This window comes from Lynx rufus, unplaced genomic scaffold (genome assembly GCF_022079265.1).
Source record: "Lynx rufus isolate CCGP_SWC_20201006 ecotype Redwood Valley unplaced genomic scaffold, mLynRuf1.p SCAF_11, whole genome shotgun sequence".
Taxonomy (NCBI): domain Eukaryota; kingdom Metazoa; phylum Chordata; class Mammalia; order Carnivora; family Felidae; genus Lynx; species Lynx rufus.
This window is the reverse complement of record NW_025814825.1, coordinates 34,104,902-34,132,390: the sequence shown is the minus strand read 5'-3', so window position 1 is coordinate 34,132,390 and position 27,489 is coordinate 34,104,902. Positions and strand designations below refer to the sequence as shown.

The 27,489-nt window shown below is 36.5% G+C and overlaps 2 protein-coding genes across 5 annotated transcripts in view; one reads left to right on the top strand and one right to left on the bottom strand.

The window, feature by feature from the left end:
• The window catches only part of LOC124506997 (ubiquitin carboxyl-terminal hydrolase 51-like), a 41,413-nt gene extending 26,886 nt beyond the window's left edge, over positions 1-14,527 (top strand). For 2 of the 4 annotated variants that reach the window (XR_006960907.1, XR_006960906.1), the window contains exon 3: positions 14,231-14,527. The gene's annotated coding sequence lies outside the window, so the exon portion shown is untranslated. Of the gene's footprint in view, positions 1-5,106; positions 5,146-5,249; positions 5,291-14,230 lie in introns of those variants that run through there. The other 2 variants (XR_006960910.1, XR_006960908.1) reach the window with 2 other exon arrangements.
• KIF11 (kinesin family member 11) overlaps positions 1-27,489 on the bottom strand; it is a 45,100-nt gene that overhangs the window by 6,340 nt on the left and 11,271 nt on the right. Inside the window, exons 7-18 of the mRNA XM_047073171.1 lie at positions 26,060-26,150; positions 24,624-24,866; positions 22,653-22,748; positions 20,952-21,040; positions 17,278-17,365; positions 15,239-15,427; positions 14,149-14,356; positions 12,997-13,169; positions 10,808-10,933; positions 10,144-10,302; positions 7,382-7,488; positions 2,841-3,120 (exon numbers count right to left, since the gene is read on the bottom strand). Coding sequence (XP_046929127.1) covers positions 2,841-3,120; positions 7,382-7,488; positions 10,144-10,302; positions 10,808-10,933; positions 12,997-13,169; positions 14,149-14,356; positions 15,239-15,427; positions 17,278-17,365; positions 20,952-21,040; positions 22,653-22,748; positions 24,624-24,866; positions 26,060-26,150 — 1,849 coding nt within the window. The remainder of the gene's footprint in view (positions 1-2,840; positions 3,121-7,381; positions 7,489-10,143; positions 10,303-10,807; positions 10,934-12,996; positions 13,170-14,148; positions 14,357-15,238; positions 15,428-17,277; positions 17,366-20,951; positions 21,041-22,652; positions 22,749-24,623; positions 24,867-26,059; positions 26,151-27,489) is intronic.

Genomic DNA, 27,489 nt, shown 5'->3' with positions numbered 1-27,489 from the left:
TGATATAGGAGATCTTTCTTCATACTTTTCCCTTTGAAAAGTTTTTCTTCTTCAAAAAACTAGGTCTTTGCTCTGCTATCTCAAATTCTGGATCTGGTCAATTGCCATCTCTACACTGTATTTTCATATGTTTATCTATACTCTGTATTTTCTACAAAGTAGTGAGATCCAAAGGTTTGATGTAAATCAGGTTTAATTGTTTGGCAAGAATATTTTGTTGGTGGTGCTGAAAGCACATAATGCCTAGTTGTGTCTCTCATGTGAAGATTAATCAGTTGAGGTACCTGGCTGGCTTAGGTAGTAAAGCATGTGGCTCTTGATCTCGGGGTCATGAATTCAAGCCCCACAGTGGGAGTAGAGTTAACTTAAAAAAAATAAATTCTAGCGGCACCTGGGTGGCTCAGTTGGTTAAGTGTCCGACTTCGGCTCAGGTCATGATCTCGCAGTTTGTGAGTTCGAGCCCTGCATTGAGCTCTGTGCTGACAGCTCAGAGCCTGGAGCCTGCTTCGGATTCTGTGTCTCCTTCTCTCTCTGCCCCTCCCCCACTTGTGTTCTGTCTCTATCAAAAATAAGTAAATGTAAAAAAAAAATTTGGGGGGGGGGGGGCGCCTGGGTGGCTCAGTCGGTTGAGCGTCTGACTTTGGCTCAGGTCATGATCTCGTGGTTTGCGAGTTCAAGCCCCACATCGGACTATGTGCTGACAGCTCAGAGCCTAGAGCCTGCTTCAGATTCTGTGTCTCCCTCTCTCTCTGCCCCTCCCCTGCTCATGCTCTGTCTCTCTCTGTCTCAAAAATAAATAAAATATTAAAAATAAATAAATAAAAATTAAAAAATTTTTTAAGAAAATAAAATAAAAAAATAAATTTTAAGAAAAGATTAGCCGAGGGGCGCCTTGATGGTTCAGCTGGCTAAGCATCCGACTTTGGCTCAGGTCAAGATCTCATGGTTCATGGGTTTGAGTCCTGCACTGGGCTCTGTGCTGACAGCTTGGAGTCTAGGGCCTGCTTCAGATTCTGTGTCTCCCTCTGTTTCTGCCCCTCCCCTACTTGTTCTCTCTCTCTCTCTTTCTCTATCTCTCTCTCTCTCTCAAAAATAAATAAATAAACATAAAAAGAAAGATTAATTGGTTAAAAAAAAAGATTTATCCGTGAGTTTGAATGTGGTCACCCTATTAATTATAAAGTTCTCCTGGGGCTCCTGGGTGGCTCAGTCGGTTAAGCGTCCGACTTCGGCTCAGGTCATGATCTCGCAGTTTGTGGGTTCAAGCTCTGCATCAGGCTCCGTGCTGACAGCTCAGAGCCTGGAGCCTGCTTTAGATTCTGTCTCTCCCTCACCCTCTGCTTCTTCCTGACTTGTGCTCTGTCTCTCTCTCTCTCAAAAATAAACATTAAAAAAATAAAGTTCTCCTCTCCATCAGTTTGCATCAAAAGGTATAAGCAGTCATTAATGTCCACAAGGGTTATCTCACTAGAATTACAAAATGGTGATTTTCCAATTCTGTCATTTCTTCTGCATTTTATTAGCTGGGATTCTTCTATGAAACCCTTTTCTTCATCCACTACCCTGCTAAACCAAGATAGAATTCTTTTGGGAAAGAGAGATGGATGCTCAACTCTTTCCCTTTATTTACCAGTTTTCAAAATAAAGTACTGCTTCCCTAGCATGATCCAAAGGAGACCCAAGAAATTTGTATGAATTCATAAGCCTTAATATATTTAATGTATTTTAATCTATTATAGCAATTATTCTTTTTGATACACAAATTGTACCATCTTTAAACAAAGAAGTGTCATCAGGTAGACTCCTATCTCTTTTTGATACAACCCCACTAATCTTGAATAGCTCTCTTACTTTCTAGTATGACAGGATCTCTAGGCTTATCTGGTATATTTCTGGTTTCAAATCTGAACTCACCTATTTCTCCATTAGCCCTGATTCCTCTTGGTAAAAATAGCTTATAAAGCTTAAAATACTTACATCCTTTTACCCAGTTTCTGAGAATATTAGTAAAATCCTTTTATGACACAGAAAGAAAAACCAAGCCACAAAGGGCTCATGTAAGTATTAGGATCAAGCAAACACACAAACCTATCAAGTATCCTTTGAGCAATCAAAACAGTATCTTAAAGCAATAACAGGTTTGAATTACATATCCAAATAGAGTGCCCTTAACTGAAGGAACCAATAAGTCAAAAACCAAGGATAGATACAAGACAGATCAGATACATGTTAAATAATTTCAAGCTCTGGGGGACATGATACTAGATCTTGTATAAGCATACCAACTATTTATGCTTAAAATTTTAATTCATTATTTTAATTTTTTTTAATGTTTTTATTTATTTTTTGAGGAGGGGGGGGAAGGGCAGAGAGAGGGGGCGGGGAGAGAAGATTCGAAGCCAGCTCTGTGCTGACAGCAGAGAGCCCAGTGTGGGGCTTGAACTCACAAACCGTGAGATCATGACCTGAGCCGAAGTCAGATTCTTAACTTATGAGCCACCCAGGCACCCTAACCATTCATTATTTTAAAATATCATCTGGGGGAGCCTGGGTGGCTCAGTTGGTTAAATACCCAATTCTTGGTTTCAACTCAGGTCATTATCTCACAGTTTGTGGGTTTGAGCCCCACATCGGGCTATGCACTACTGGTGCAGGGACTGTTTGGGGTTCTCTCTCTCTCTCCCTCTCTGTCCCTCCCCCCGTGCACACCCTCTCTCAAAATAAACCTTAAAAAAATAAAAATAAAATATCTGTTTTCAATCCAATTCTTATCCAAGAGTATTTAATTTCCTGATTATCACTATTCTCTCCAAAGTAAGTTCCAATTACAAAGTTATTACCTCCAGTAAGTTCTGAAGTTCTTCTTCCCTTATATTTAAGCAAGATACCCACTGTTCAGAAAAAGAAAGTGTGCTTTTGTTCAGAGCCTCACATCTCTGTTCAGTCTCTTGAGATACTAGTTCCAGGCTGCTATTAAGTTTATCACAGTGTTTCACAGACTCTTCAACCAGTTTTGTACCTTCTTGGTTAAAATGTCTGAGTTCCTGTGATAAGCCATCACAATCAGCACAAAATTGTGTATTATATGAGGTTGTTTTGCTGATTATATCCTTAGATTTCCTATAGAAAAAGAGAATAACATTGTTAAAAATGGAAAATTAAGACTCAAAAGATATATAACTTACCCAAGATCACACAGTTCAAAAATGGCATATCTGAACCCAGGCAGTCTGGCTCCAAAGCCCATGTTCTTAATTAATTTTCTATATTGAAAATGGATGCTTGGGGCGCCTGGGTGGCTCAGTCGCTTAAGTAGCCGACTTCGGCTCAGGTCATGATCTCACGGTCAGTGAGTTCAAGCCCCGTGTCGGGCTCTGTGCTGACAGCTCAGACCTGGAGCCTGTTTCAGATTCTGTGTCTCCCTCTCTCTGACCCTCCCCCATTCATGCTCTGTCTCTCTCTGTCTCAAAAATAAATAAACATTAAAAAAAAAAAAAAAGAAAATGGATGCTTTAGCTGGTGTCTTTTCATAGCAGATAGATGTATCTGCCATTAAGTGACCTTTGGAAATGTCTCCTTTCTCATAAAACCCTTCCCAGCTCTCCTCCAGATATAATGCTTTACTTTGTACCTCTTAGAGTGATGACTATACTAAAAATAAAATCTATCTATGTGTTTCATTCCTCCTAATAGATTATGTTACCTAAGGGCATCACCTACAGACTCTAGTCTAATCCCTAAAGTGTCCACAATCAGTCTAGCACTCTGTTCTTAAGCAGTTTTGCCTTGCCTATGACATTAAATACATCATAAAAATTATAAATGTTACAAAACAAAGTCAACGATAAGGCTTTTAATAATTAAGAAGATTATATGGGGATGAGACAAACTATACACCTGGCACACACAGTACACTGCAACATAACCTTGGTGTAAAACTAAAGTCCTCTTACAGGACTACAGAGTTAAACTTTGGTGAATGAAAGTTACCCTCTATTACCACTAGGTGGTACACCATGTGAGGAAACCAAATGAGGGAGTAACTATTTTGAAAACCAAAGTTCAACTATAGGTTAAATGGAAATGATTGAAAAAGGAAACTAAATTCAAGTAAGAGGCTGGAGACCATCAACACAAATCTAGTCCTTCAAGCAATCACAACCTGGTAGGAAGATGAAATTTATTCATAAGTGACCATAATCCATGATAAATACCAAAGGCACTGAGTGGGTCTCAAACTTCAGGATACATAAACCTCACCTAGATTCCTGGGCCCTACTCCTGGCTGATTCTTTTACATGGTTCCTGGACCACACTTTGAAAAACATTTTGAATAAATGTCAGGAAGACAGGAAAAATGGCTTGCATAGGCCTTAAAGAGTATATCATAGTTTCCTTCCCATTTCAATCCTACTCTAGTATTCCCTTCAGAGCTATGGAAAAAGCCAGAAGTCCTGAAGTTTAGAGACTAGGAATTAAAAGTAGGGAAACTTTCTAGATCTAGAATCTAGAAAGAAGAATTCAGAATGGGACATGATATAAGGAATAGGATCATCAACAGAACTGGAAGACACATGACAGGAGTTAGGTAGTACAACAGGTGATAGCTAGAATTCTAGAGCAGCACTGTTCAACAGAATATAATGTGAGCCACATAAGTAACATAATGTTGCCACATTAAAAAAGAAAATAGGGAACTGGGGAATGCCTAGGTGGCTCAGTTGGTTAAGCACCAACTCTTGATCTCAGCTCGGGTCTTGATCTCAGGGTAGTGAGTTCAAGCCCTGCACTGGGCTCCATGCTGGGTGTATAGCCTACTTAAAAAAAAAAAAAAAAAAAAAAAGATAAAGCAATCAGCATAACAGTGTGCAGGGTGTATATAGCATATACAGAAGCAAAATATATGAAAACAATGAATATGAGATGAGGAGAAATTGGGAATGTATCCTATAAGGTCCTTTGATTACACCTGAAACAGTAAATTACATGAAGATGGATTAACATTACTTAAAAATGTGTATTATTCATCTTAGAAAAACTAATTAAAAAGGTAATTTTTTTTTTTCAACGTTTTTTTTTTTTTTTTTTTTTTTTTTTTTGGGACAGAGAGAGACAGAGCATGAACGGGGGAGGGGCAGAGAGAGAGGGAGACACAGAATCGGAAACAGGCTCCAGGCTCCGAGCCATCAGCCCAGAGCCTGACGCGGGGCTCGAACTCCCGGACCGAGAGATCGTAACCTGGCTGAAGTCGGACGCTTAACCGACTGCGCCACCCAGGCGCCCCAAAAAGGTAATTTTAAAAGTATAAATGATAAGTCAATGGAAGAGATACAATGAAAATGTAAAAATCCTCAACTTAAATTTGGAAAGGAATAAAAGGAAACAAAGCACAAATGATGCAACAAAAAGAAACCAGCAATATGGTAGATTTTAATTCAACTATATCAATACTTCAAATGAGAATGGCCTAAACACACCAGTTAAAGGTGATACATTGTTAAATGTGATGAAAAAGCAATACCCAATTATGCGTTATCTCCAAGAAATCCACTTTAAATCTAAAGACTTAGCCCAAAAGTAAAGGGATTAGAGATACATTATATGCAAATAGCAATAAAAGGAAAGCTAAGTACTAATATGTTTCAGACAAAGTAGACTTCAGAACAAGGAAGATGATCAGGGATAAAAGGGGATATTATATAATGATAAAGTGGTCAATTCTCCAAGACATATCACCCTTAAATGTGTATGCAACTAACAACAGAACATCACATATGTGCAGCAAAAACTGATAAAACTGATGAGAAATAGACAAATCTAAAATTGTAGTCAGATTTCAACACCCTCTCTTAGTAATTGATAGAATAGGCAGAAACTCAGTAAGAATATGGATGACTCAAAAAATACTATCAATCAACTTGACCTAACTGACCTGTATAGAACACTTCATCCATCAAAAGCAGAACAAATTTTTCTCATATGGGTAGCACCAAATGAAGCATATCAGAGTAACACTGCAAGAACTCCAAAAATAAAATTGTCATTGGAACCAGAGCTCACAAAAATGGGCCAGGACCTTCACACTAAACCTAAACAGAGTAAATGCCTGCTAAAAAAGATGGCTTAAATAGGATTCTGAATCTCCTAACATAAACCAAAAATGTTCAAGATACAATCAAAACCATTCTGGAAAATCACAACTTGAATGAGAAAAGACAACAGGTGCCAACACTGAGATATGAGATAATTCAGATGTTGGACTAATCTGTTAAGGATTTTACAGCAGCCTTACAAAAATGTTTCAATGAGCAACGAAAACACTTTTGGAGAAAAAAAAAAAGAATTAAAATCTAGGCAAAGAAAAGAAGAGATTAAAAAAGAAGCAAATGAAAATTTTAAAACTGAAAACTCTAATAACTGAAATGAAACACTTCACTGAATGGGTTCAACAATAGGTTAAAGATGACAGAGGAACATGAAGACAGTTCATAAAATTGACTCAATCTGAACAACAAAGAAAATATCTATAGCCTCAGAGACCTATGAGACCATAATAAAAGATCTAACATGTGTGTCACCAAACTCCTAGAAGCAGAGGAGAAAGAATATGGAGCTGAAAACGTTCAAATAAAGGATAAAAATTTCCACAATTGGTGAAAGGCATAAGGGTATACAGATTTAAGAAGCTGAGAAAATCCAGACAGGATAAACTCAAAGAAATATATAATCAAACTTCCAAAGACTAAAGATAAGGAAAACTATCTTGAAAACAGCTACGAGGAAATCACAACTGTGTTGTTCTTGACAACTACAACTAGTCCTGAAGGCCAATCCCAACTGAGGGACACCGTACTAGACAAATATTCTACCCTGTTGAAAAAAGGTTATAGACAAAGACTAAGGAACTACTCAGACTAAAGGAAATATGACAATCAAATGCAATGTGTGATCCTAGATTAAATCCTGGAGCAGAAGGAAAATCTTTTTCTTTTCCTACAAAGAACATCAGTGAGACAATTGGCAGAATTTGAATTAGGTCTGTATATTAGGTAATAGGAATTACTGATATTAATTTTCTGCTTAAAAAAATTGTGTTACGGTTATGTAAGAGAATGTCCTTATTTTTAGGAATACAGACTGAAGTATTTAGGGGACAGTGAGCATCATGGCTGCAAACTATGCATAGCTAGTTCAGAAAAGATCTCTCTATATACAATATCAGAGGGAGGTGGGGAAGTGAGAGAGGGAATGAGAATGAGAAAGCAAACAATAAAATGTTAGAAATGAGAAACTGGGTTGATAAGATCTGTACTGTTTGAAGCCTTCTATACTGAAATAATTTTAGGCAGAGAAGAGATAAAGAGAATTAAAAACTGCTTACTGTTCTGTATTTTCTTGGACACTACTGAGTGGTTTCTGGATGTTTTCACACTTTTCCTCTAAGGCACAGAATCTCTCTGCCCAAAGACTGATTAGCTGGTTAAGTTCCTGTAAGAAAGGTGTGGGAGAGGAAGAGGTTGAAGTTATGACACCTGAACTTTTCTTCCATACTACATGGAAGTATTTTTCCCATAGATGAGAATTATACAAATTCCTGACAAGAGATCTTTAATTCCATCTCTCACCCATAGAGGAAAACAGCAGAAGTGATATTAAAAGGATAATATTAAAGGGATTTTTCAAAAAGTAAATAATTAGCAAACTTTGCTATTTTAACTATTAATTCGTAGCAAGTTACCTTCAGTGTACCTCAGAACTAAGCAAACACACCAAGATGTCACATTATGTTATGAGAAGCACTTTGACAGATATACAGTACCCAGTTGCTTCTAAACTGATAAAACGGGGCGCCTGGGTGGCTCAGTCGGTTGAGCATCCGACTTCAGCTCAGGTCATGATCTCACACTCCGGGAGTTCGAGCCCCACGTCAGGCTCTGTGCTGACAGCTCAGAGCCTGGAGCCTGTTTCGGATTCTGTGTCTCCCTCTCTCTCTGACCCTCCCCCGTTCATACTCTGTCTCTCTCTGTCTCAAAAATAAATAAACGTTAAAAAAAATTAAAAAAAAAAAAACTGATAACACTACTAGAAGGGAAAAGTAATGCTGATCATCTAATGGGTCAAGCAGTCCAAAAATAGTGTTAATTACTGAAGCTGAAATATTTTACAGAATCTGGCCGGATCATATTCATAAAGTGTAATTTTACCTTTTCTCATACCTGACATCTTTAAAAGCGAGCTCTTATAAGGCACACAACATGACAGGGACTTAAATATACAATATGAAGAAGCTACACTAAAGACCCAGAAAGAGCTGAACATGCGCCCAGCAATCTTATTCACTGTTCGGTCCATTAGTTGGCCAACATCTCTAACACATCAGCTGACAGCACATACCCAATACTGATTATGAATGAAGTCTGTCAGTATTTGTATTAGTCTCAAAGTAGAGGAAAATGCAGATATATCAGAATTATCTGCATGTAAATAGGTGTTCAGAGTTTTACATAATTGTTGTTAGTGCTAACCTCAAGTTCTAGAATACCTGAGAAATAGCTCACTTAGTAAATTTAACTTCCTTAAAGCCAGAGAAGTCAAACCATTCATGCTAAAATACTTTTTGGATCATAGGTATTTTGTTTCTGTTTAAACCATTGCATATTAATTTTAAACATTTCAAAACAGCTAATATATAAAAAGCTGATGTACCTTAGAACATAAGCCTAAAAAGTTAGACAAGTTGATGCAGACATAATGAGAAACTGCTACAATTTCAAATTGCAAGACTGTGTTCTAGAAACACACAGAAGAGCCACTCAAAAGTGGATGCCTTTCAAGGGCACCTGGGTGGCTCAGCTGGTTAAGCAGCTGACTCTTGATTTTGGCTCAGGTCATGATCTCACAGTTCATGCGTTTGAGCCCGGTGTTGGGTTCTGCTCTGACAATGTGGAGCCTGCTTGGGATTCTCTCTCCCACTCTCTCTTTGTCCCTACCCACTCACGTTCTGTCAAAATAAATAAACTTAAAAAAGAAAAAAAAAAAAGGTAGATGCCTTTCAGGTACTACAATCACCACTACCACTATCAGAGGACCTAAATACTTTACATGCTTTCAAGCCCTCGGTTTCCTCATTAGAAAACTAGGCTAATAATAGAACCTGTATCTGTACTGAATAAACACATAGTGAGTGGCTCAATAAATGTTAACTATTACTTTCACTAATTTCTGACATTAATCCTTTCTCCAAAAAGTTTTATGTTTATCAATCAGGGAAACGAATAATCTTACTTTGAAGTTGCTTTAACTCTTGCCTAAAAATCTTGGATGTGTTTCTTTTCTCCTTTTGGGTGACATGGATATGAATTTCCTCTCCCTCACTTTCCAAAGAAAAGGAAACCATTACTACTCGCTAAGTCATATCAATAGTTTTATTGACCAAAGAGTTCTGTCTTGTAATAACTGGCCTCATTTAATAAAACTTTACACACTCATTACTCAGGCCTCAGGAATATCAGGAGTTGTTTTCCATGTATCTCATCTTCAGAGATTATGACTTCCTTGGTTTGGAGGTTTGCTTTTGGTTTAAAACCTCATGCACTGAAGAACAGTTTACATGGAAGAAGGTTAAGTCATGAATTATATTTATAATTAATCAATAAAAAGTAAGGACTGTATTAATTTACAATTCAAATGTCTGACATCAATGAGACAGAAATAGCAAGATACAGCACAGCATAATTTATGAAAAAGAATAACCATCCATGTTACCATAGAAAAAAACAATTTATCAGGTTTGCTACAGATACATGTTCACTGCAAATATTGTAACCATTTCCTTCTAATTGTACCCCCAAATGTATGTTTCTATAGTTTCATCTTTCATCTTGGTGTGATAAAGGGATTATCTTATTTGTTTTACTGTGCTTTAGTATAGGGTTCTAAATGTAGCAAATCCTGAAATACTAACTGATCAAGAAAAGTATTCTTAATTATTTTGTATTAACTATTGTTATAAGGAAGAGCGGCTATGGTATTTTCAGATTTCTTAAATTAGTTCTACAGCATTCAGATTACATAACAAGGATTATCAAGTTAAAGATTATAAAACTTCCTTTTTATGCTCCCCAAATCACCTAAATGAGATACCTGTGAATGGATTTTTTTTATTGTCTTCAGGTCTTCAGTTAAGTTTTCACATAGCTTCTGTGATTCAGCCAAGGATGAAATCGTATTTTCTTGTAGTTCATGTAGACTGTTACACAGCATACTGAGAAAGCCATCCATTTCCTTTTTCTGATCTTCTATCTTTGAAGGAAAAAGTTAGTTTCTTTTAATTAAAATTTTTTTTGTTTTAGTTTGTCTTTTTTGGAACACATTCGAAATAGAAAAGGTAGAAAACAGTATGCAGAGAGAAGTCTTTCCTCTCTAGCCCCTGGAACCTCAATGCCACTCTTACCTCCAAGAGATGACTGCTAAACACTTTCAGCGATATTTTATGCATATTTAGGCAGATGTGTATACATAGGCATGTATACATGAATATGCATGTCTTCTTTACCCACCCATGATAGCATGCTATACATGCTACTATGTAAACAAATATTTATCCTGAAGATCATTCTCTCTCATTTTTTTTAGCCATGATTCTGCTGATCACATCAATGGCAGCGAGCATCCTATCTCTTCTCTCCTCCAGATTCCAACTCACAACCCATGGCTTTTGCATTGTAGACAAGTGTGGCCACAGACACATGGAATTTCTTTCTTAAACAATTTGATTTTGAGAAATTAAGAACATAACATTTGCTACCTTACTAGCCACTGTCAATGAAGTCTTGAAAATATGCTTCAGTTGACTGTTGATTTTCAGTATAGACACCACAGTGGGGGATAAAGTTGTTTCCAGTGAACTTAGAAGGTCAGTCTTAAGTACATCCTGGTTTTAAAAATAAACAAGTCTTTTAAAAAAATATTTTCACTTTCATAAACCTGAATGGTTAATGATAGTATCTTAAATACTTTGTTAATACATGCAGAATAAAATTCTAACTTTCCATTGTCTAATCTTTATAGCCTACAGAGCCTATTTGTTTCTAGAGTTTATATTCATCATAAGTTACTTATTCCTACCTATAGTAATTAAGAAAATAGTCATGTAGCATACAATAGATTCTTAACAGTCTAACGCAATAGAGGTCCAAAGAATTCAGAAGAGGGGAAAATGACCATCCTTTTCTAAGGATTTCAGCATTGCAAATAAAGAATTTTTTTTTTTTTAAAAGGCAAATACATTTTAACAAAATAAATTTCAAATAAGCTTAGGTTACTAGTCAAAAAAGCAGAGACCAAATAGCCTTCAAAGGCAGGCTTTCAGCTGGAGGTATTTAATTAACTTTGAAGACTTGGTGACTTACATGCTATCGTATCTGAAGAACTCATTAAAGTTCTTGTTCTTGTCAAGGTATATGGAAAGTTGAAAATATACCATAGACTGAGGATTTTTACAAAAAGGAAAAAAAATCCCCTTTTACAAAAAGGAACCTAAGTTCCCTTCACTTGGGCAGGGTGAGGAGCTATAATAGAAATAATTAGTGAATACTTCAAAAAAAAAAAAAGGCTACTGGTATTTTTTTGGAAAGAAAAGCTATCACACTCATTCCAACTCATTCTGCAGGAGCAGCCGTCATCTCTGCTGATTCAAGCAATGCTTACAAAGTCATATATAACATGGTAGGAAGACATCAATACACACTCTTAGCATTTAGTTCATGAATCAATTTCCCAAAAGTTAGTACCAACTGAGCATCTATTAACTTTGTCAAATTGGGTGAATGAAGAAATATATCAAATAGTGTCATATAAGCACTGAATCTAGGCAGAGTGTCAGCTAACATTTGTAGTTATTCACTTGGAAAATGTTCAACAAATATGGTTAGACTCCATTTAATAAATTAATAATGAAGAGAAAGCTATCATCACTACATTATAAATTATATAATAAGTCTTAGGTGATTTATTTAGTAGCTTAAACACCTAGGAAATTCACTAATTGGCAGCAATTGGAAATGCAGATTAATTGCATTCTCCATCCCACATCTGAAATAAAAGGAGAATGTCAAGAGTAGATTAATTCTGGTTTCCTTTTGAATATTATACTTTAATTTTGTTTATGTTTCTTTAATCTTTTTAGTACTGCTTAAATTTGGAAGATGTTGATTAAAGCATTTCCTCTGATTTAAAATAATAATAATAATAATAATAATAATAATAATAAGGTTAGACTCTAAAAGGGAGGCAGAGAGCCTGCACCAAGAAGAAAACCAAGTAAGTGATATGGCCAAGAACTTCATACGTAAATCATACAATTACAAAATAAAGAGTATTATTCAAATCAGCTATGAAAGAGGTAATACTAAGTGTAATTAGATGAATGGCTTCTATAGAACTACAAAAAAGAGTCTTACAGTTAAGGCCCAGAAGGGCTTGATCACACAGATCTGATCCCATAAATTGTCATATATGTTCCTAGAATTCTAGGGGTTGTTTTTCTTGCACTTTTCTGTATTAGTGTAGTTTTAAATTAACCATCTTCTATCCCCTCTGGTTGGGTCAGTTGTAACATCAGCACGACCACTGCAGAACCCTTGAGGAAAGGATGACTTACCAATTTCTGAGCCAACTAACAACCCATGGGTCCCTTGAATTCATCTGGTGCTAAACCTGCCCTCTCTAGTTATTGGGCATATTAACTCCTGCTCTTAATGTTACAAGATATAAGTGAAAAAAGTCTTAAAGGTTGGTTATATGCATTTGGAAATTAGTCTTTCTGGGAGAAAAAAAAAAAACGGTCTTTATATTGTCTTTAAAAATATAAACCTACTCTTAAAGTGCTATGTTTATCACCATTTCTGATAAAGCTTAAAATGAAAGAGCAGTTAACATTGTTTTTGAAGACTTTGCGAAGTAACCCTTCAAAAATAATTTAAGAGATTTACTAACAATCAATGTTTGAAGTACAGTTTTACTTTCTGCTGCTAATGATTGTTCTTTTAATATCATATTAGAAATCTGAGAAACATGTGTAGACACATTTTCTGGAACAGATGTGAGCGATCCCAGTGCTGTTGTAGTAATTGTGTCTAATGCAGAGACACTAGAAGACAGCAGGTTACCTATACCAAAAAGAAAAAAAGATACAAACTTTGACATAAATATATTTATACAGTTAGAACCACTTCAAAGAGGTTTCTAAACTTATATACTTGCTGTGGAAATTTGTAATAACAAATAAGCTTAAAATAAATGGTTCACTACCTAAGCTAGGAAATCTAATCAAATAGAAATTATATATGTTCTACAGTACTCTGCAAGCACTCGATATGCTTGTCAGTGTAGCAGAGCCATCACTATAGTTCACTGTAAGCCAAGAATTATTCTGATCTCTAGCTATAGGTAATCATAATACTACAGTAAGTGGAAGAGGTTATGAAAGAGAAACTACAAATCAATAAGCCAAACTTAGAGTGGTTGGCTTAGAGTGACTAGACTCTAAGTGATTTTTACAAATTTTTACATTTCTGTATCTCATGAATTTTCTATAGCGAAGATAATATTTTCATATAAAATAAACTAATACTTAGGAGTTTTTTCCTAAATGAAGATAGCAACAATGGGTATGGTTAAAACTTACTTTATAAAAAACAGACAAAAACAACAACTAAGACTTGTTTTAATTCAAAGGCGGGAAAAGCACTGTTCCCTAGTTTGAGCAGCCAGTGTGTGCACTGGAGGGACTACTGACATGGTCACCCCAGTTTCTTATGATAGTAAATGATCAGTTTTGAAATTAGTTTCACGCTAGTCACACAAAGACTAGAATAATCAGAAATGCTTGAACTTGGGGTGCCTGGGTGGCTCCGTCAGTTAAGCGTCCTACTTCAGCTCAGGACATGATCTTGCAGTTTCTGAGTTTGAGCCCCGCATTGGGCTCTGTGCTGACAGCACGAAGCCTGGAGCCTGCTTCTAATTCTGTGTCTCCCTCTCTCTCTGTCCCGCCCCCTGCTCACACTCTGTCTCTCTCTCTCTCTCTCCCTCTCTCAAAAGTAAATAAACATTTTTTTTAAACATTTAAAAAAAAATGCTTAAACTTACCAAACAAAGTCTTGTGAACTTCTAGCATGACCTTTTGTTTTGAGCTGCTATCCTTAATTAATTCTTCCATCCTGTTAAACAGACCATTCAGGTTTTTGCCAAAAACATCCTGAGCTTCTGCATTGTGCTGATCAATTGCCTTCTTACGATCCAGTTTTGAATGGAGACCAGATACATCTTTTGTAGTTTCTTCAACTGTGGTAAGCAACTACATATGATTTTTAAAAATAAATGTTGATTAAGATGGGTATCACAAAAGCAGACTAATGAAAATATCTGTGCTACATACGGATTTCTCCTGACAAGAACTAGTAAATTTTGAGGCGTGTGGGTGGCTCAGTCAGTTAAGCATCCAACTCTTGATTTCAGCTCAGGTCACGATCCCATGGTTAGTGGGAATGAGACCTGTGTCGGGCTCCACACTGACAGCAAAGAGCCTGCTTGGGATTCTCTCTTTCTCTTTCTCTCTCTTTCTCTCTGCCCTTCCCCAGCTGGTACTCTCTCTCTCTCAAAATAAATAAACTTTAAAAAAAAAAAAAAAAAGAACTCAGTAAGTTTTAGACATTTGTATCAGAATTCATTTTCAATTCACACTAATTTATCCAGTTGCCCAAGAATTTCCCCTCACCTAGCAACCTAGGCAAGGAAAAGGGATTTTGCCAACCTAATACAGTAATTATGCTCCCTCACAATTTTTTTTCTATTATGTGTTACTATTTCCTCTAACGTGCACCTAATAAAAAATTAAATACTTTCAACATCTCCCATCATTAGAAGGTGCTAAATTCTTTATGACTGATTAGTTTCAATCATGACCAAAGGGAAAAGTATCACCTCATTATTCTAAATGTCTTCAAAGTATATTAAAATCATGCTCTATTTGCAAAACTTCAGGAATGTTTTTTGTTAAGTCAGCAACTCTAGTGAGGAAAATTCAGATGAAATAATAAAACAGTGTTCTTTAAATTGACAGAAATGTCACTTGGAGTGAATAAATAGAACTTCATAATTAATGCTTAAGCAAACAAAGTCACTTCTACCCATTCTCTAATTTCTTGAACACAAGTATAAATCAAAACAAAGGACAAACCCTGCTGGCAGCATCATGAAGTTTCTCCTCAGTACTTTCCAAAGCTGATGTAATATACTCTTCTTCAACAAGTTGTAATTTCGTTTCTTGTAAATGTTTTTGAGTGGTTTCAAGTTCCTGTGTCTTATTTTGCAGGTCAGATTTACACTGGTCAAGTTCATTTTTATTATCCATAAACAACTCTGTAACCTAAACAGAACATATTAAACATTTTTTTTAAGAATTACACAATGCTCAACTGGTTGGTGAGATACCTGGCTAGTTCGTAATATAATGTAAGAAGAACTAATTATTTCCATGCAAAGTTGTGACAAGTTGTAACAAGCTAACAGGTAGGTTAACACATTTTATATCTTGTTTCTGCCTGTAAATTCATTAAAAACCATGAGATGAAATAATAGGTCTAGTGTAGTGGTGTTAGTTCTTCAGGTTCCTTCCAGCACTGACAGTGTGAGGGGTGGCACAGAATGGTCAGGTCTGTCCACCTTAGTTATTCAACATCTAGTTTCTTCTAGTATCTGCATCCCTCATCTGATAAACACAGTAATGAAAATGTCTCCGTCTTCACTATTTACCTCTTATAATAAAACCTCACAATTCAGTTAATTTCTTATAATGCTGCATTAACATAAGTGGCAAACAGCTTCTTCATCATTGATGACAGTAAAATGACGATACAACTGACAAAGAGTCAGCAAGAAAAAAAAAATATCTTAAAGAATAAAGACGAGGGGCGCCTGGGTGGCGCAGTCGGTTAAGCGTCCGACTTCAGCCAGGTCACGATCTCGCGGTCCGTGAGTTCGAGCCCCGCGTCAGGCTCTGGGCTGATGGCTCCGAGCCTGGAGCCTGTTTCCGATTCTGTGTCTCCCTCTCTCTCTGCCCCTCCCCCGTTCATGCTCTGCCTCTCTCTGTCCCAAAAATAAATAAACGTTGAAAAAAAAAATTTTTTTTAAGAATAAAGACGAGGGGGTACCTGGCTGGCTCAGCAGGTAGGGTATGTGACTCTTGATCTCAGGGTCATGAGGTCAAGCCCAACACTGGGCATGTAGCCTACTTAAAAAAAAAAGAAAGAGGGCACCTGGGTAGCTGTTGGTTGGGCATCCGACTCCTGATTTTGGCTCAGGTCATGAATCTCACAGTCATGGGATCGAGCCCACATCACTTAGTGTGGAGCCTGTTTGGGATTCTCTCTCTCCTTCTCTCTGCCCCTCCACTGCGCACACATCTCCTCTCTCTCTCTCTCTCTTTCTCTCTCTCTCTCTCTCAAAATAATTAATTAACTAGTTAAAGAAAAAAAGAAAGAAAAAATGTGGCTTGTCTCAACTGAGATATACAGATGAAGCACACAAAGGATTTCAAAGACAGTACAAATTTAAAGAATGTAAAGAAAAAAAGGGGAGTGGGCATCTGGCTGGCTCTGTCAGTAAAGCATGTGACTCTTGATCTTGGGGTTTCAGGGTTGTTAAGTTCAAGCCCCACATTGGGTGAAGAGATTACTTAAAGACAAAAAACCTTGGCGGGCGGGGGGGGGCGGTCTCAGTCAATTAAGCATCTGCCTCTTGATTTTGGCTCAGGTCATGGTCTCATGGTTCATGGGTTTGAGCCCCTCAGCAGGATGAAGTCCACTTGGGATTCTCTGTCTCCCTCTCTCTGCCCCTCCTCCGCTCACATGCACTCTCTCACTCAAAAATAAATAAGTAAACACTAAAAAAGTAAAAATAAAAAATCTTGGGGCACCTGGGTAGCTCAGTCAGGTGAACATCTGACTCTTTCTTGACTCTTGATCTTGGCTCAGGTCACGATCCCAGGGTCATGGGATTGAGCCCCCATTGGGCTCTGCGCTGGGCATGGAGCCTGCTTGAGATCCTCTCTTTCTCCCTCTCCCTCTGTCCCTCCCCTACTTGTGCACACATGCACTCTTTCAAAAAAAAAAAATCTTAAAAAAAAGAAAGAAAAAAGTAAAAATATCAGGTCCTTCACATTCTGAAATTTTAATATGTGCTTCCCATGTAACATTCAATACCGTTTTAAATGCTTACCCTACTTAGCTCCTCCTCAACGGCACCAATTTTTTCAATCAATTCTACAATCTGTTCTTCTTGAACAGTTAGTTTTCCACTCATGGCTCTAAAATAAAGTTTAATATAAGTTTAGCAATTAATATTTTTTCTTAATCCCTTTAAAATGTATTTTAACACAATTGTGGCAGTTCTACATCATCTCTACCATTTATCATTATGATAACGATGCCTAAGTGTCAATAAGCAATAAATATAAATTACAAAACACAAATGGATTCCTTGTCCTTGTTTCATAAAAGGGCTGTTCTTCTTGTGATCTCCATTTTGAAAATGAGAATCCCTACCTATGAGGGAAAAAAGCATGTGTATATATAAAATTTGAGATGCTACAAAGCTGACAAGGGACTATAACTCACATAAAGTACAGGTGGGGGCAGGGGGATACAACATAAGTGGCTGCTATCAGGAATATGGCGTATAAATAGGACCCACAGAATCCAAGAAAGGCTTGGGGCTTGAAGGCATCAGATGTCACCGGAGGAAGGGATGAGATAAGGGGCAAAAACTGGAGAAGTGAATTAAAGTATATATACAGAACAATTATACCTTTTGCCTCTTGCACACAAACCCCAGTATACACCCCAACACCCACCACCATCACACCACCACATAAATCTTCATGAGATGGAAGGGTTATCCTCTAGAACATAGTTCCCCCGCCTCAGCACTACTGACATTTTGAATCAGATGATTCTGGTTCACTTTAATGGGTCTCTGATTTCTTCAGCATTAGCAAGTTTCGGAAGTGAATGCTATCTTTTGTAGCCTCGTTCCTTCATAACTACCAACAATTTTCTATTCCACACTGTGCTTAAGTGACAAAGATACTTTTGTGAATGTGAATTTCCTCACATTATTAGCTAATGATATTGGTGATTAAAGAAAAAGCTAGAACTGACATATAAGAGGAAAGTTAATTCTGACAGTCTTTCCATTAACTATGTTAGTTCTTTATTGGAAATAGCTCTTTAATGTGAATGAGATATTTGAAATGCTTTCCTTATACTGAATGTACATGAGGTAATGCAACATTATTTCATGGATGATATAGTTTTGACATAGTGTTAAAAGATCCATTAAATAAAGCATTATCCTATTTTAAATGTTGGCTTCAGCTTTCATAATCCTCCTCTGACTTACAGTGTAGTAATTCCAAAAGCATTTTCAGAAGGAACATTGTTTCAGATTATGCCTCATGTTTATTGAGAGCAAATACTATCTTTTTAATCATGGGACTGACAAACTAAAAATTTATTATTTATAATTTTATAACTAAAGTTATTTCTTAATCTAAAATACATCAAAGTGATGGTCAACAGAAGGTAAGCAAATTAGACAGTCTATAATGTCCAGTGTTTGACCACTAACAGCGGAAGATCCTACATGAGCAAATCATGACAAAACCACTTATTCACTGGTTGCCTACTAAGCACCCATCTCTAGCATCCACGTTTCCTTTGGGAAAGGACCCTCTCTTGACTGTGCAGCACCCAAGCTGTGTGGAGGGAATGTGACTCCATTCCCAGATCCAAGGACTAAGCCTGACTGGCTCAAGACAATCGGGGAAATTCAACTCCTTTGACAGCTGTTGGTTCAGATATGGATACAACTCAGAACTAATCTAATCAATAAGTGATGTTCCTCCAGTTTTGATGGTTATAGGCCAGGTAGCCTCTCACCCACACAAGACATGAATGAGAGCAGCAGCCGCTCTGCTGACCATCATCCTTGATGAAGAGCCTGGCTTAGGAGAAAGCCACCACTTAGGACAGGAGTGAGGACAGACAGAAAGGATCCTTGAGCTACTGGATTAAATAACCTTGAAGCTCATTCTACCCCTTGCTGTTTTAAGACAGTTTAAGCTGGGCTTTCTAACCAAAAGCACTGTGATGCCAACTTTAAAATATAAAAAGTGGTTACTGAATAAGAACTAATATGTAAAAAATATAAAGTGGTAGAAATAGAGACACCCATAAAGTAAACAATTGAAAAATAAAATACTATAGTACGTACAATAGAGAAGTATACCTGAAAACCAGATAAACAGGAAAAAAAAGAATAAAAAATACCAAATTTAAGAACTAAGTGTAAATTTGCAAAAGATTTTTGGAAAAATGTTTTGCCAAGTAGGTATAGGATATGAAAGAACCAAATATGGGGCATCTGGGTGGTTCAGTCAGTTAAGCATCCGACTTCGGCTCAGGTCATGATCTCATGGCTCATGAATACAAGCTCTGCATCAGGGTCTGTGCTGACAGCTCAAAGCATAGAGCCTGCTTTGGATTCTGTGTCTCCCTCTCTCTTTGCTCCTCCATGGCTCGTGCACGTGTGCTCTCTCTCTCAACAAATAAACATTAAAAAAATGTTTTTTAATTAAAAATTAAAAATAAAAAAAGAACTACACAAAACTAAGGTAACATAGAAAGAATAAAAGAATACCGTTTAATAGCCTGTGATATCCATACAAGGCAAATTTGAGTATTCATAATGTATGAGCCAATCAAGAAGACATAGTGCATTATGACAACTAAGAATACTATGGAAGAAAATGAGTTTAATTAAATGATTTATATGCTATCACAATGATCACATAATGTAACCATACATATATTACCTGAAAAAAAAAGTTGTGTAAAAGATTATACCAAGATGCTTTGCATTATTATCAATTAGTCCTAAATACCTTTTATCATTAATTTTTGAAAAATGCCCTGTGAGAGGCACCTGGGTGGCTCAGTTGGTTAATCATCCAACTTCTGCTCAAGTCATGATCTTGTGGTTCACAAACTCGAGCCCCACGTCGGGCTCTGAGCTGACAGCTCACAGCCTGGAGCCTGCTTCAGATTCTGTGTCTCCCTCTCTCTCTCCCCTCCCCTGCTTGTTTCTCTCTCTCTCTCTCTCTCTCTCTCTAAAATAAATAAACATTAAAAAAAGCTTTAAAAAAAACAATGCCCTGTGAAAATCACCCTCCTTAACACCTTCAAGGATACAAGCTATCAGGAATTTTCAACTTAAAATTCTTAGCATCCCACTTGCCTTCTGCTCCTTGTTTAACCTGTTGTTGTTATTGTTTCTAAATAAAGTTTCAGTAGATTTCCTTTGAACTATTCCAGGGCTTTAAAAACTGAACAGATTAGTGGTTGCCAGAGGTTAGGGACTACTGGGGAAAAAGGATGGGTATGACTACAAAGAGGCAGCAAGAGGGAGATCTTTGTAATGGTGGGATATGCCGTATCTTAATTGTAGAACTACATGAATCCACAAATGAGCAAAATGGCATTGAATTAAACACGTACTTTGCACCAATGTCAATTTCCCAGTTTTGACATTTTACTAAAGTTAAGCAAGAGGTACTGAATGGGGGAAACGCAGTGAAAAATATATGGGACCTCTCTGTATTTTTCTTACCACTTCATGTGAATCTATAATTATTTAAAAATTAAAGTTATATAAAAAATGTTTAAACTTACTTGATAACTACTTGTTAATGTCAACAGAAAAAGAAGCATTTACAGGAGGCACTAGATTTAAAGATTTTAGTTAATGTCCCACAAGTGGGAATTTTACTTCAAACACATTGTTACCAGAAAATTATTACTCTTGGAAATTAATTTCTATAGCCAAGGCCTTACCTAAAATTTTCTTCAGAAATGTATACCCCATTTTTCTCACGGGCTGCAGCAAGATCTCGTTTCAGACGCTCTATCTCTTCCGTATATTCCTACACGAGAAGAATGTTTTAGGTGTCAATTTAGCATATAACTCTTTTCTCATTCAGTTTGGGGAGGATATATATATGTATATTTCATGTTTTATTTATATATATATACAAATAAAACATGAAATTAGCCCTTTTATGTTCCTTTCTAAATGTTTATTTATTATTTATTCTTTCTGTATTATTTCTCTCAATTATCTCAATAAAAACTTCAATTAAAAAAAAAAAAACCACTACTGGATCACTTGGGTGGCTCCATTAAGTGTCCAGCTCTTGATTTTGGTCATGATCTCACCATTTGGGAATTGGAGCCCCTAGGTGGGGCTCTGCAGTGACAGCACAGAGCCTGCTTGGGATTCTCTTTCTCCGCCCCTTCCCCCCTCAAAAATAAAGAAGTAAACTTAAAAATAATAAACAAATACATACGTACATACTACCAGGAAAAGGAACACAAGCCAAAGTGGGAGGAAATATTTAAAAATCATCTCAAAAAGGGCTTGTATCTAAAAGATATGAATTACTCTTTACCATTTAATAAGAAGAACACCAACTAAAAATTGGGCAAAGAATATGGATAGACTTTTCATAAAAAAAGATATACAGATGGATAATAAAGTTGTGAAAAGATACTCATTATCATTATTCATTAGGGAAATGCTAATCAAAACCACACTGAGGTACAATTATACAGTTATTAGAATGGCTAACATTAAGAAGATGGACTGTAACAAAGTGTTGGAGAGGATGTGGAGAAACTGCAACCCTCATAGATTGGCTGCTGGGGAAATTGAAAGTGGTACAGCCACTTTGGAAAACAGTTTCTTGGAAGAGTTAAAAATAAATTTACTGTGCAACACAGAAATTAAACTGCTAGGTATCTACTTAAGAGGACTGAAAACACATCAACACAAAGACTTGTACACTAATGTTCATAGCAGCATTACTGGAAATAATCCAAATGTCCACTGGCTGGTGAATGGATAAACAAAATGTGTTGTTATCCACTTAATGGAATACTATTCAGCAGTAGAAAGACTCTATTGACACACGCTACAATACAGATAAAGCCCAAATGTTATGGCAAGTGAAAGAAGCCAGATACAAAAGACCAAATATTGTATGATTCCATTTAGAAAAATGTCTGGAAAGAGCAAATCTATAGACAAAAAGTAGATCAGTGGTTGACTGTTTGCAAAGGGGCAAAGGAGAACTTTATAGTGATAGAAATTTACTAAAACTAGATTGTAGTGATGTTGCACAACTCTATAAATGTACTAAAAATCACTGAATTGTAGGCTTACAATGGAGGAGTACTATGGAAATTATACCCTAATATCTGGTAATTATATCACATTAATGTATGGTGATTATACCCTAAAGCTATAAATAAATAAATTTCATAAATGTACATAATTGCAAATTTTGCTGACTTGATGGAGGTGGAAAAGTCAATATATTAGCATTAGAAAAAACATATTAGGTAGTTCATTAAAATCATTAGATGAAAAGCCTTACCATAGGCAATTTAACAAATCTTTTAACAATCATCTATTTCAAGTCCTTATTTTCACATTTGCCAAATAAGATTACATTACTCCACAAAAATCACAATTACCTTAATAAGAGCTCTTTTGGTGAGTTTCTGGTTAACTTCAGGCTTATTTAGTATGTTCTTTGCTCTATGAGCATATTCCAATGTACTCAGAGTTTCCTGTGAAGAAAAGAAAGTACCAACTACTAAAGATATTATGAGAATAATGTAGTTCTGTTATCTAAAATGTACTATAAAATAACTTACAAGAAATAATTTATGGGTATATCTAATCTAAACATCTATCCATTAGAACCACTATACCCAATCTTTACAAAGAATTTGTTCAAAACATCCTTTTTCCCTTTTTTTCCAATTTTCAGGGTCTTCAACTTTAAAATAATTTGACCTAATAATTTTTTTTAATTTTTTTCTAATGTTTATTTATTTTTGAGAGAGACAGAGTGTGAGCAGGAGAGGGACAGAGAGAGAGGGAGACACAGAATCTGAAGCAGGTTCCAGGCTTTGAGCTGTCAGCACAGAACCCAATGCGGGGCTTGAACTCACAAACTGAGATCATGACCTGAGCTGAAGTTGGATGCTTTACTGACAGAGCCACCCAGGCACCCCTGACCTATTCATTTTTTATGTTAGTTTTCACACTCAATGGATTCCATCATCTGACGAATAAACAAAATGTCCTATATCCATACAATGGAATATTACTCATCTACAAAAAGGGATGAAGCATTGATACATGCTACCCACATGGATGAACACTGAAAACATTATGCTAAGTATAAGAAGCCAGTCACAAAAGAAAACTTATTGCACAATTCCTAAATGGAATGAAATGTCCAGACTAGGCAAATCTATAGATTAAAAAAGTAGGTTAGTACTGAGGTAGGGCTGGGAGTGAGAGCAAATGGGAAGTGATTACTAATGGATTACAAAGTTTCTTTTTGGGGTAATAAAAATGTTCTAAAATTGGAATGTGGTGATGACTGCAGGGTCCCGCAAACATATTAAAGTCACTGAACTATATACTTTTAATGAGTGAATTGTATGGTATGTGAATTTTATCTCAGTAAAGAGGTTTATTTTTAAATGAAAAGGGAGGGGCACCTGGGTGGCTCAGTCAGTTGAGTGTCTGACTTCCGCTCAGGTCATGATCTCACAGTTTGTGGGTTCAAGCACTGCATCGGGCTCTCTGCCATCATCGCAGAGCCTGCTTCAGATCCTCTGTCTCCTCTCTCTGTGCCCTCTTTCTCAAAAGTAAATCAATATTAAGATAAATAAATAAAAAATAAATAAAATGAAAGGGGAGTTAGAGACCTCTATAAGCTTTTCTAACTCCATTCAAAGGAAGTGGCCACAATATAAAATAAGAGATTTCACCATCTTTGTTGCTTCTCTTGGTTTTACCACCTATTCCCACACATCCAACCCCATCTTTGCTGCCCTCTTAAGTAGCTTCTACAACACTAGCATTCACTTAACCCACTTTTAAGTCCTCAATTCAATCTCCATATCCCATGTAACCCATCTACTGCTAATGACCATAGCAATTTCTTTGAAGACTGTGTGAGAAAAGCCATTAAGTAATTGTTTTCTTTTTTAAGATTAAAAACTCTGCCAGGAGGGGCACCTGGGTGGCTCAGTCAGTTAAGTGTCTGACTTTGGCTTAGGTCATGATCTCGCAGTTCGTGAGTTTGAGCCCTGTGTTGGGCTCTGTGCTGACAGTTCAGAGCCTAGAGCCTGCTTCAGATTGTGTGTCTCCCTTTCTCTCTGCCCCTCCCCTCCGTGTGATCTGTCTCTCTATCTCTCAAAAATAAATAAACATAAAAAAAATTTTTTTTTTAAAAAGAAACTATGCCAGAAAAGAGGAAGACAGTTTTTACAGTGGCATCCTCCTCTATGTGCACGTGTGTGATACCCAGATTCTTTTTACTCTCGCATAGAATGAATGAAGCCAATTAATGAACTTTTAAACTATGTGATAGCTAAATAAGAATTACACTTACTACACTTACAGATACCTTTCAAAGGGCTTACCTCAAGATTGAGGGATGCAGGAGAAATCGTTGCAATTATAGATGTTCTTGTACGGCCCCCAAGGGAATCCTGGAGGATTCTAGTTAATTTAGATTCTCGATAAGGAACATGAGGTGTTCTTTCTACAAGAGCAGTAATAACCCTTCCCAAAGTCAACAGGGACTGGTTGATATTTCCAGCTTCCCGAGCTCTCTTGTCAACTGCTCCAGAACGGCCAATGTTCTCACTTCCCGCAAGATCAACCTTGAATTTCAAAAATAAAAGTAAGTTGTCAGTTCCACTGGATTTGGACACAAAGACTTTCATTCTTACATATATTTAATAGCCAACAAAATAATTTTTCTGTAATTAACAACCCATTACAAAACTAATAACCTAGTGACTACAAGTATATTATCTAGAAATATAAAATTTCAGGCTGCTCTATGAGGTAGTCAAAAATGAAACAGTTGAAAAAAACTACTATATGATCCAGCAATGCCATTACTATGTATATTATCCAAAGGAAATGAAATCAGTATCTCAAAGAGATATCTGCACTCCCATGTTCGATGCATTATTCACAATAGTCAAGATATGAAAATAATCAGCGTCCATTGATGAATGAATAGAGAAGATATGGTGTACATATATATACACACACACAATGGAATATATTATTCAGTCATGAGAAAGAAGAAAATCTTGCCATGTGCAACAACATGGATTAACCTAGAGAACATAATACAAAGTGAAATAAGCCAGGGAAGGACAAAGACTGCATGATTGTATTTATATGTAGAATCCGGGAGAAAAAAAAGAAAGTTCACTGAAACAGAGAGTAGAATGATGATTACCAGAGCAGGAAAGTGGGGGAGAAGGAGATGCTGGTCAAAGGGTACAAGCCTTCAGTCATAAGATGAATTCAAGTTCTGGGGATATGATGTACACTACGATGACTACAGTTAATAACACTATACTGGGGCACCTGGGTGGCTCAGTCAGTTAGGCATCCGACTTTGGCTAATGTCATGATCTCCCAGTTCTTGAGTTCAAGCCCCACATTAGGCTCTGTGCAGACAGCTCAGAGCCTGGAGCCTGCTTTGGATTCTGTGTCTCCCTCTCTCTCTCTCTCTCTCTCTGCCCTCCCCCACTTGCACTCCCTCTCTCTTAAAAATAAACATTAAAATACAATTTAAATATAATAATAATACTATACTGAAATTTACTAAGAGAGTAGACCTAAGCATTCTCACCACCAAAAAAAAAAAAAAGTATGTGAGGTGAAGGATATGATAATTAACCTGATTATGGTAATCATTTCACAAAGCATACATATATCAAATCATCACATTGTATACTTAAATATATAATCTTATTTGTCAATTATTCCTCAACAAAACTGGAGAAAAAAAAGAAAAGAAAGAAACAGCAGTGGTATTAAGGTAGATGCTTACCAAGTTCAACTTTCCAATTTTAACAAGCTCCTCTCCATCAATTGTAGTTTCTTTCATATGTATTGTAACAGAGAAAACTGAGTGGGAACGACTAGAAAACAAGATCAGGTTGCCCAATCGTTATAATGTAAAATATTATTTGCTTTCTATAAAATACTGAAAACAGCAAAGAAAGACCAAAATCCACAAGATAGAGAAAGATAGTATCAGACAGGAGACATTAATAAGGTTTTGGAAGATGGAGGGGAGGAAGATAAAACAATGCTTAGGTTTTTGCCTTCTTGTACCTGCTGTCTGCAGAGGAGACACCAATAAGAGACTACCTGTAAACACCCTAATAGACTCGGGAACTAGAATCCTCAGACCTCTAAAAGCTGGACATGGAGTAGGATTGAGATATTTGCCTGGGACGTCAGAGGAAAAGGCTTGCAATTGATCTTCCTATTTATAAGAACCTCTTGAAATATGTCATTACCATAAATTCAAACACCACCACACAAGCCATAGATTACTTGCTTTAAATTACTTGCCTGTTGTAAAAATGCATTGCTCTGCTTTGAGACTGCCATCAGAAATAGTTAACACCGTCTCTTGAGAAGCAGAAATGGTAAATAGCAGTGATTACCAAAACACTGCAAGATAATCATCAGTAGACCATAAACTGTTCCAATGTCTATCTTATGATATGTACTCACATTCAGCTTATATCTGAAGGATACAAAAGTTATACAGACAACCTAGACATCTTTCCTTCTTGTATCAATGCCACTTGGTGAACATCATTATGTTTGTTTATGTCACTGATGGGTGGTAGGGAATATGGTAATTTTCAATTTTCTTATTTGTACTTTGCATGCTACTTGGAAAATTTTTAAGTATCATATTTTATTATTTAAAATTACAGAAAAGGGGAAGGACATGGAAAAAATATAAGCAAATTATAGATCTGAATTACAATATACATTTCACATTTTTCTACTATTATTTACCCATTCCTAATCCAAGAGTATGGAATTAATGCAATTAAGCATAGAAGTCAACTCTGATTCTAGACAACTGAATTGTTTTCCTTCACTTTACCACATACATTCATAAAGAAATTTTTACTCCAGTCTACATACATAAAAAGGAGTCCTAAATTACACAAATTTATGAAAAATAGGAATTTATATCAAAGAAAGGTATTTAGAGAAAAGAAATATTACCTAGTCTTAAACTCATTCCTCCAAATTCTATATAATTTTTTTAAATGGAAAGTTGTTATAGGAAAACTTAATTAAAATTATAAAATCAGGGACACCTGGCTGGCTCAGTCAGTAGAGCATGCGACTCTTGATCTCGGGGCTGTAAGTTCGAGCCCCATGTGTGGTAGAGATTACTTAAACATTTTTTTTTCTTTTTTTCTTGAGAGTGCATGTGCGAGGAGGGCT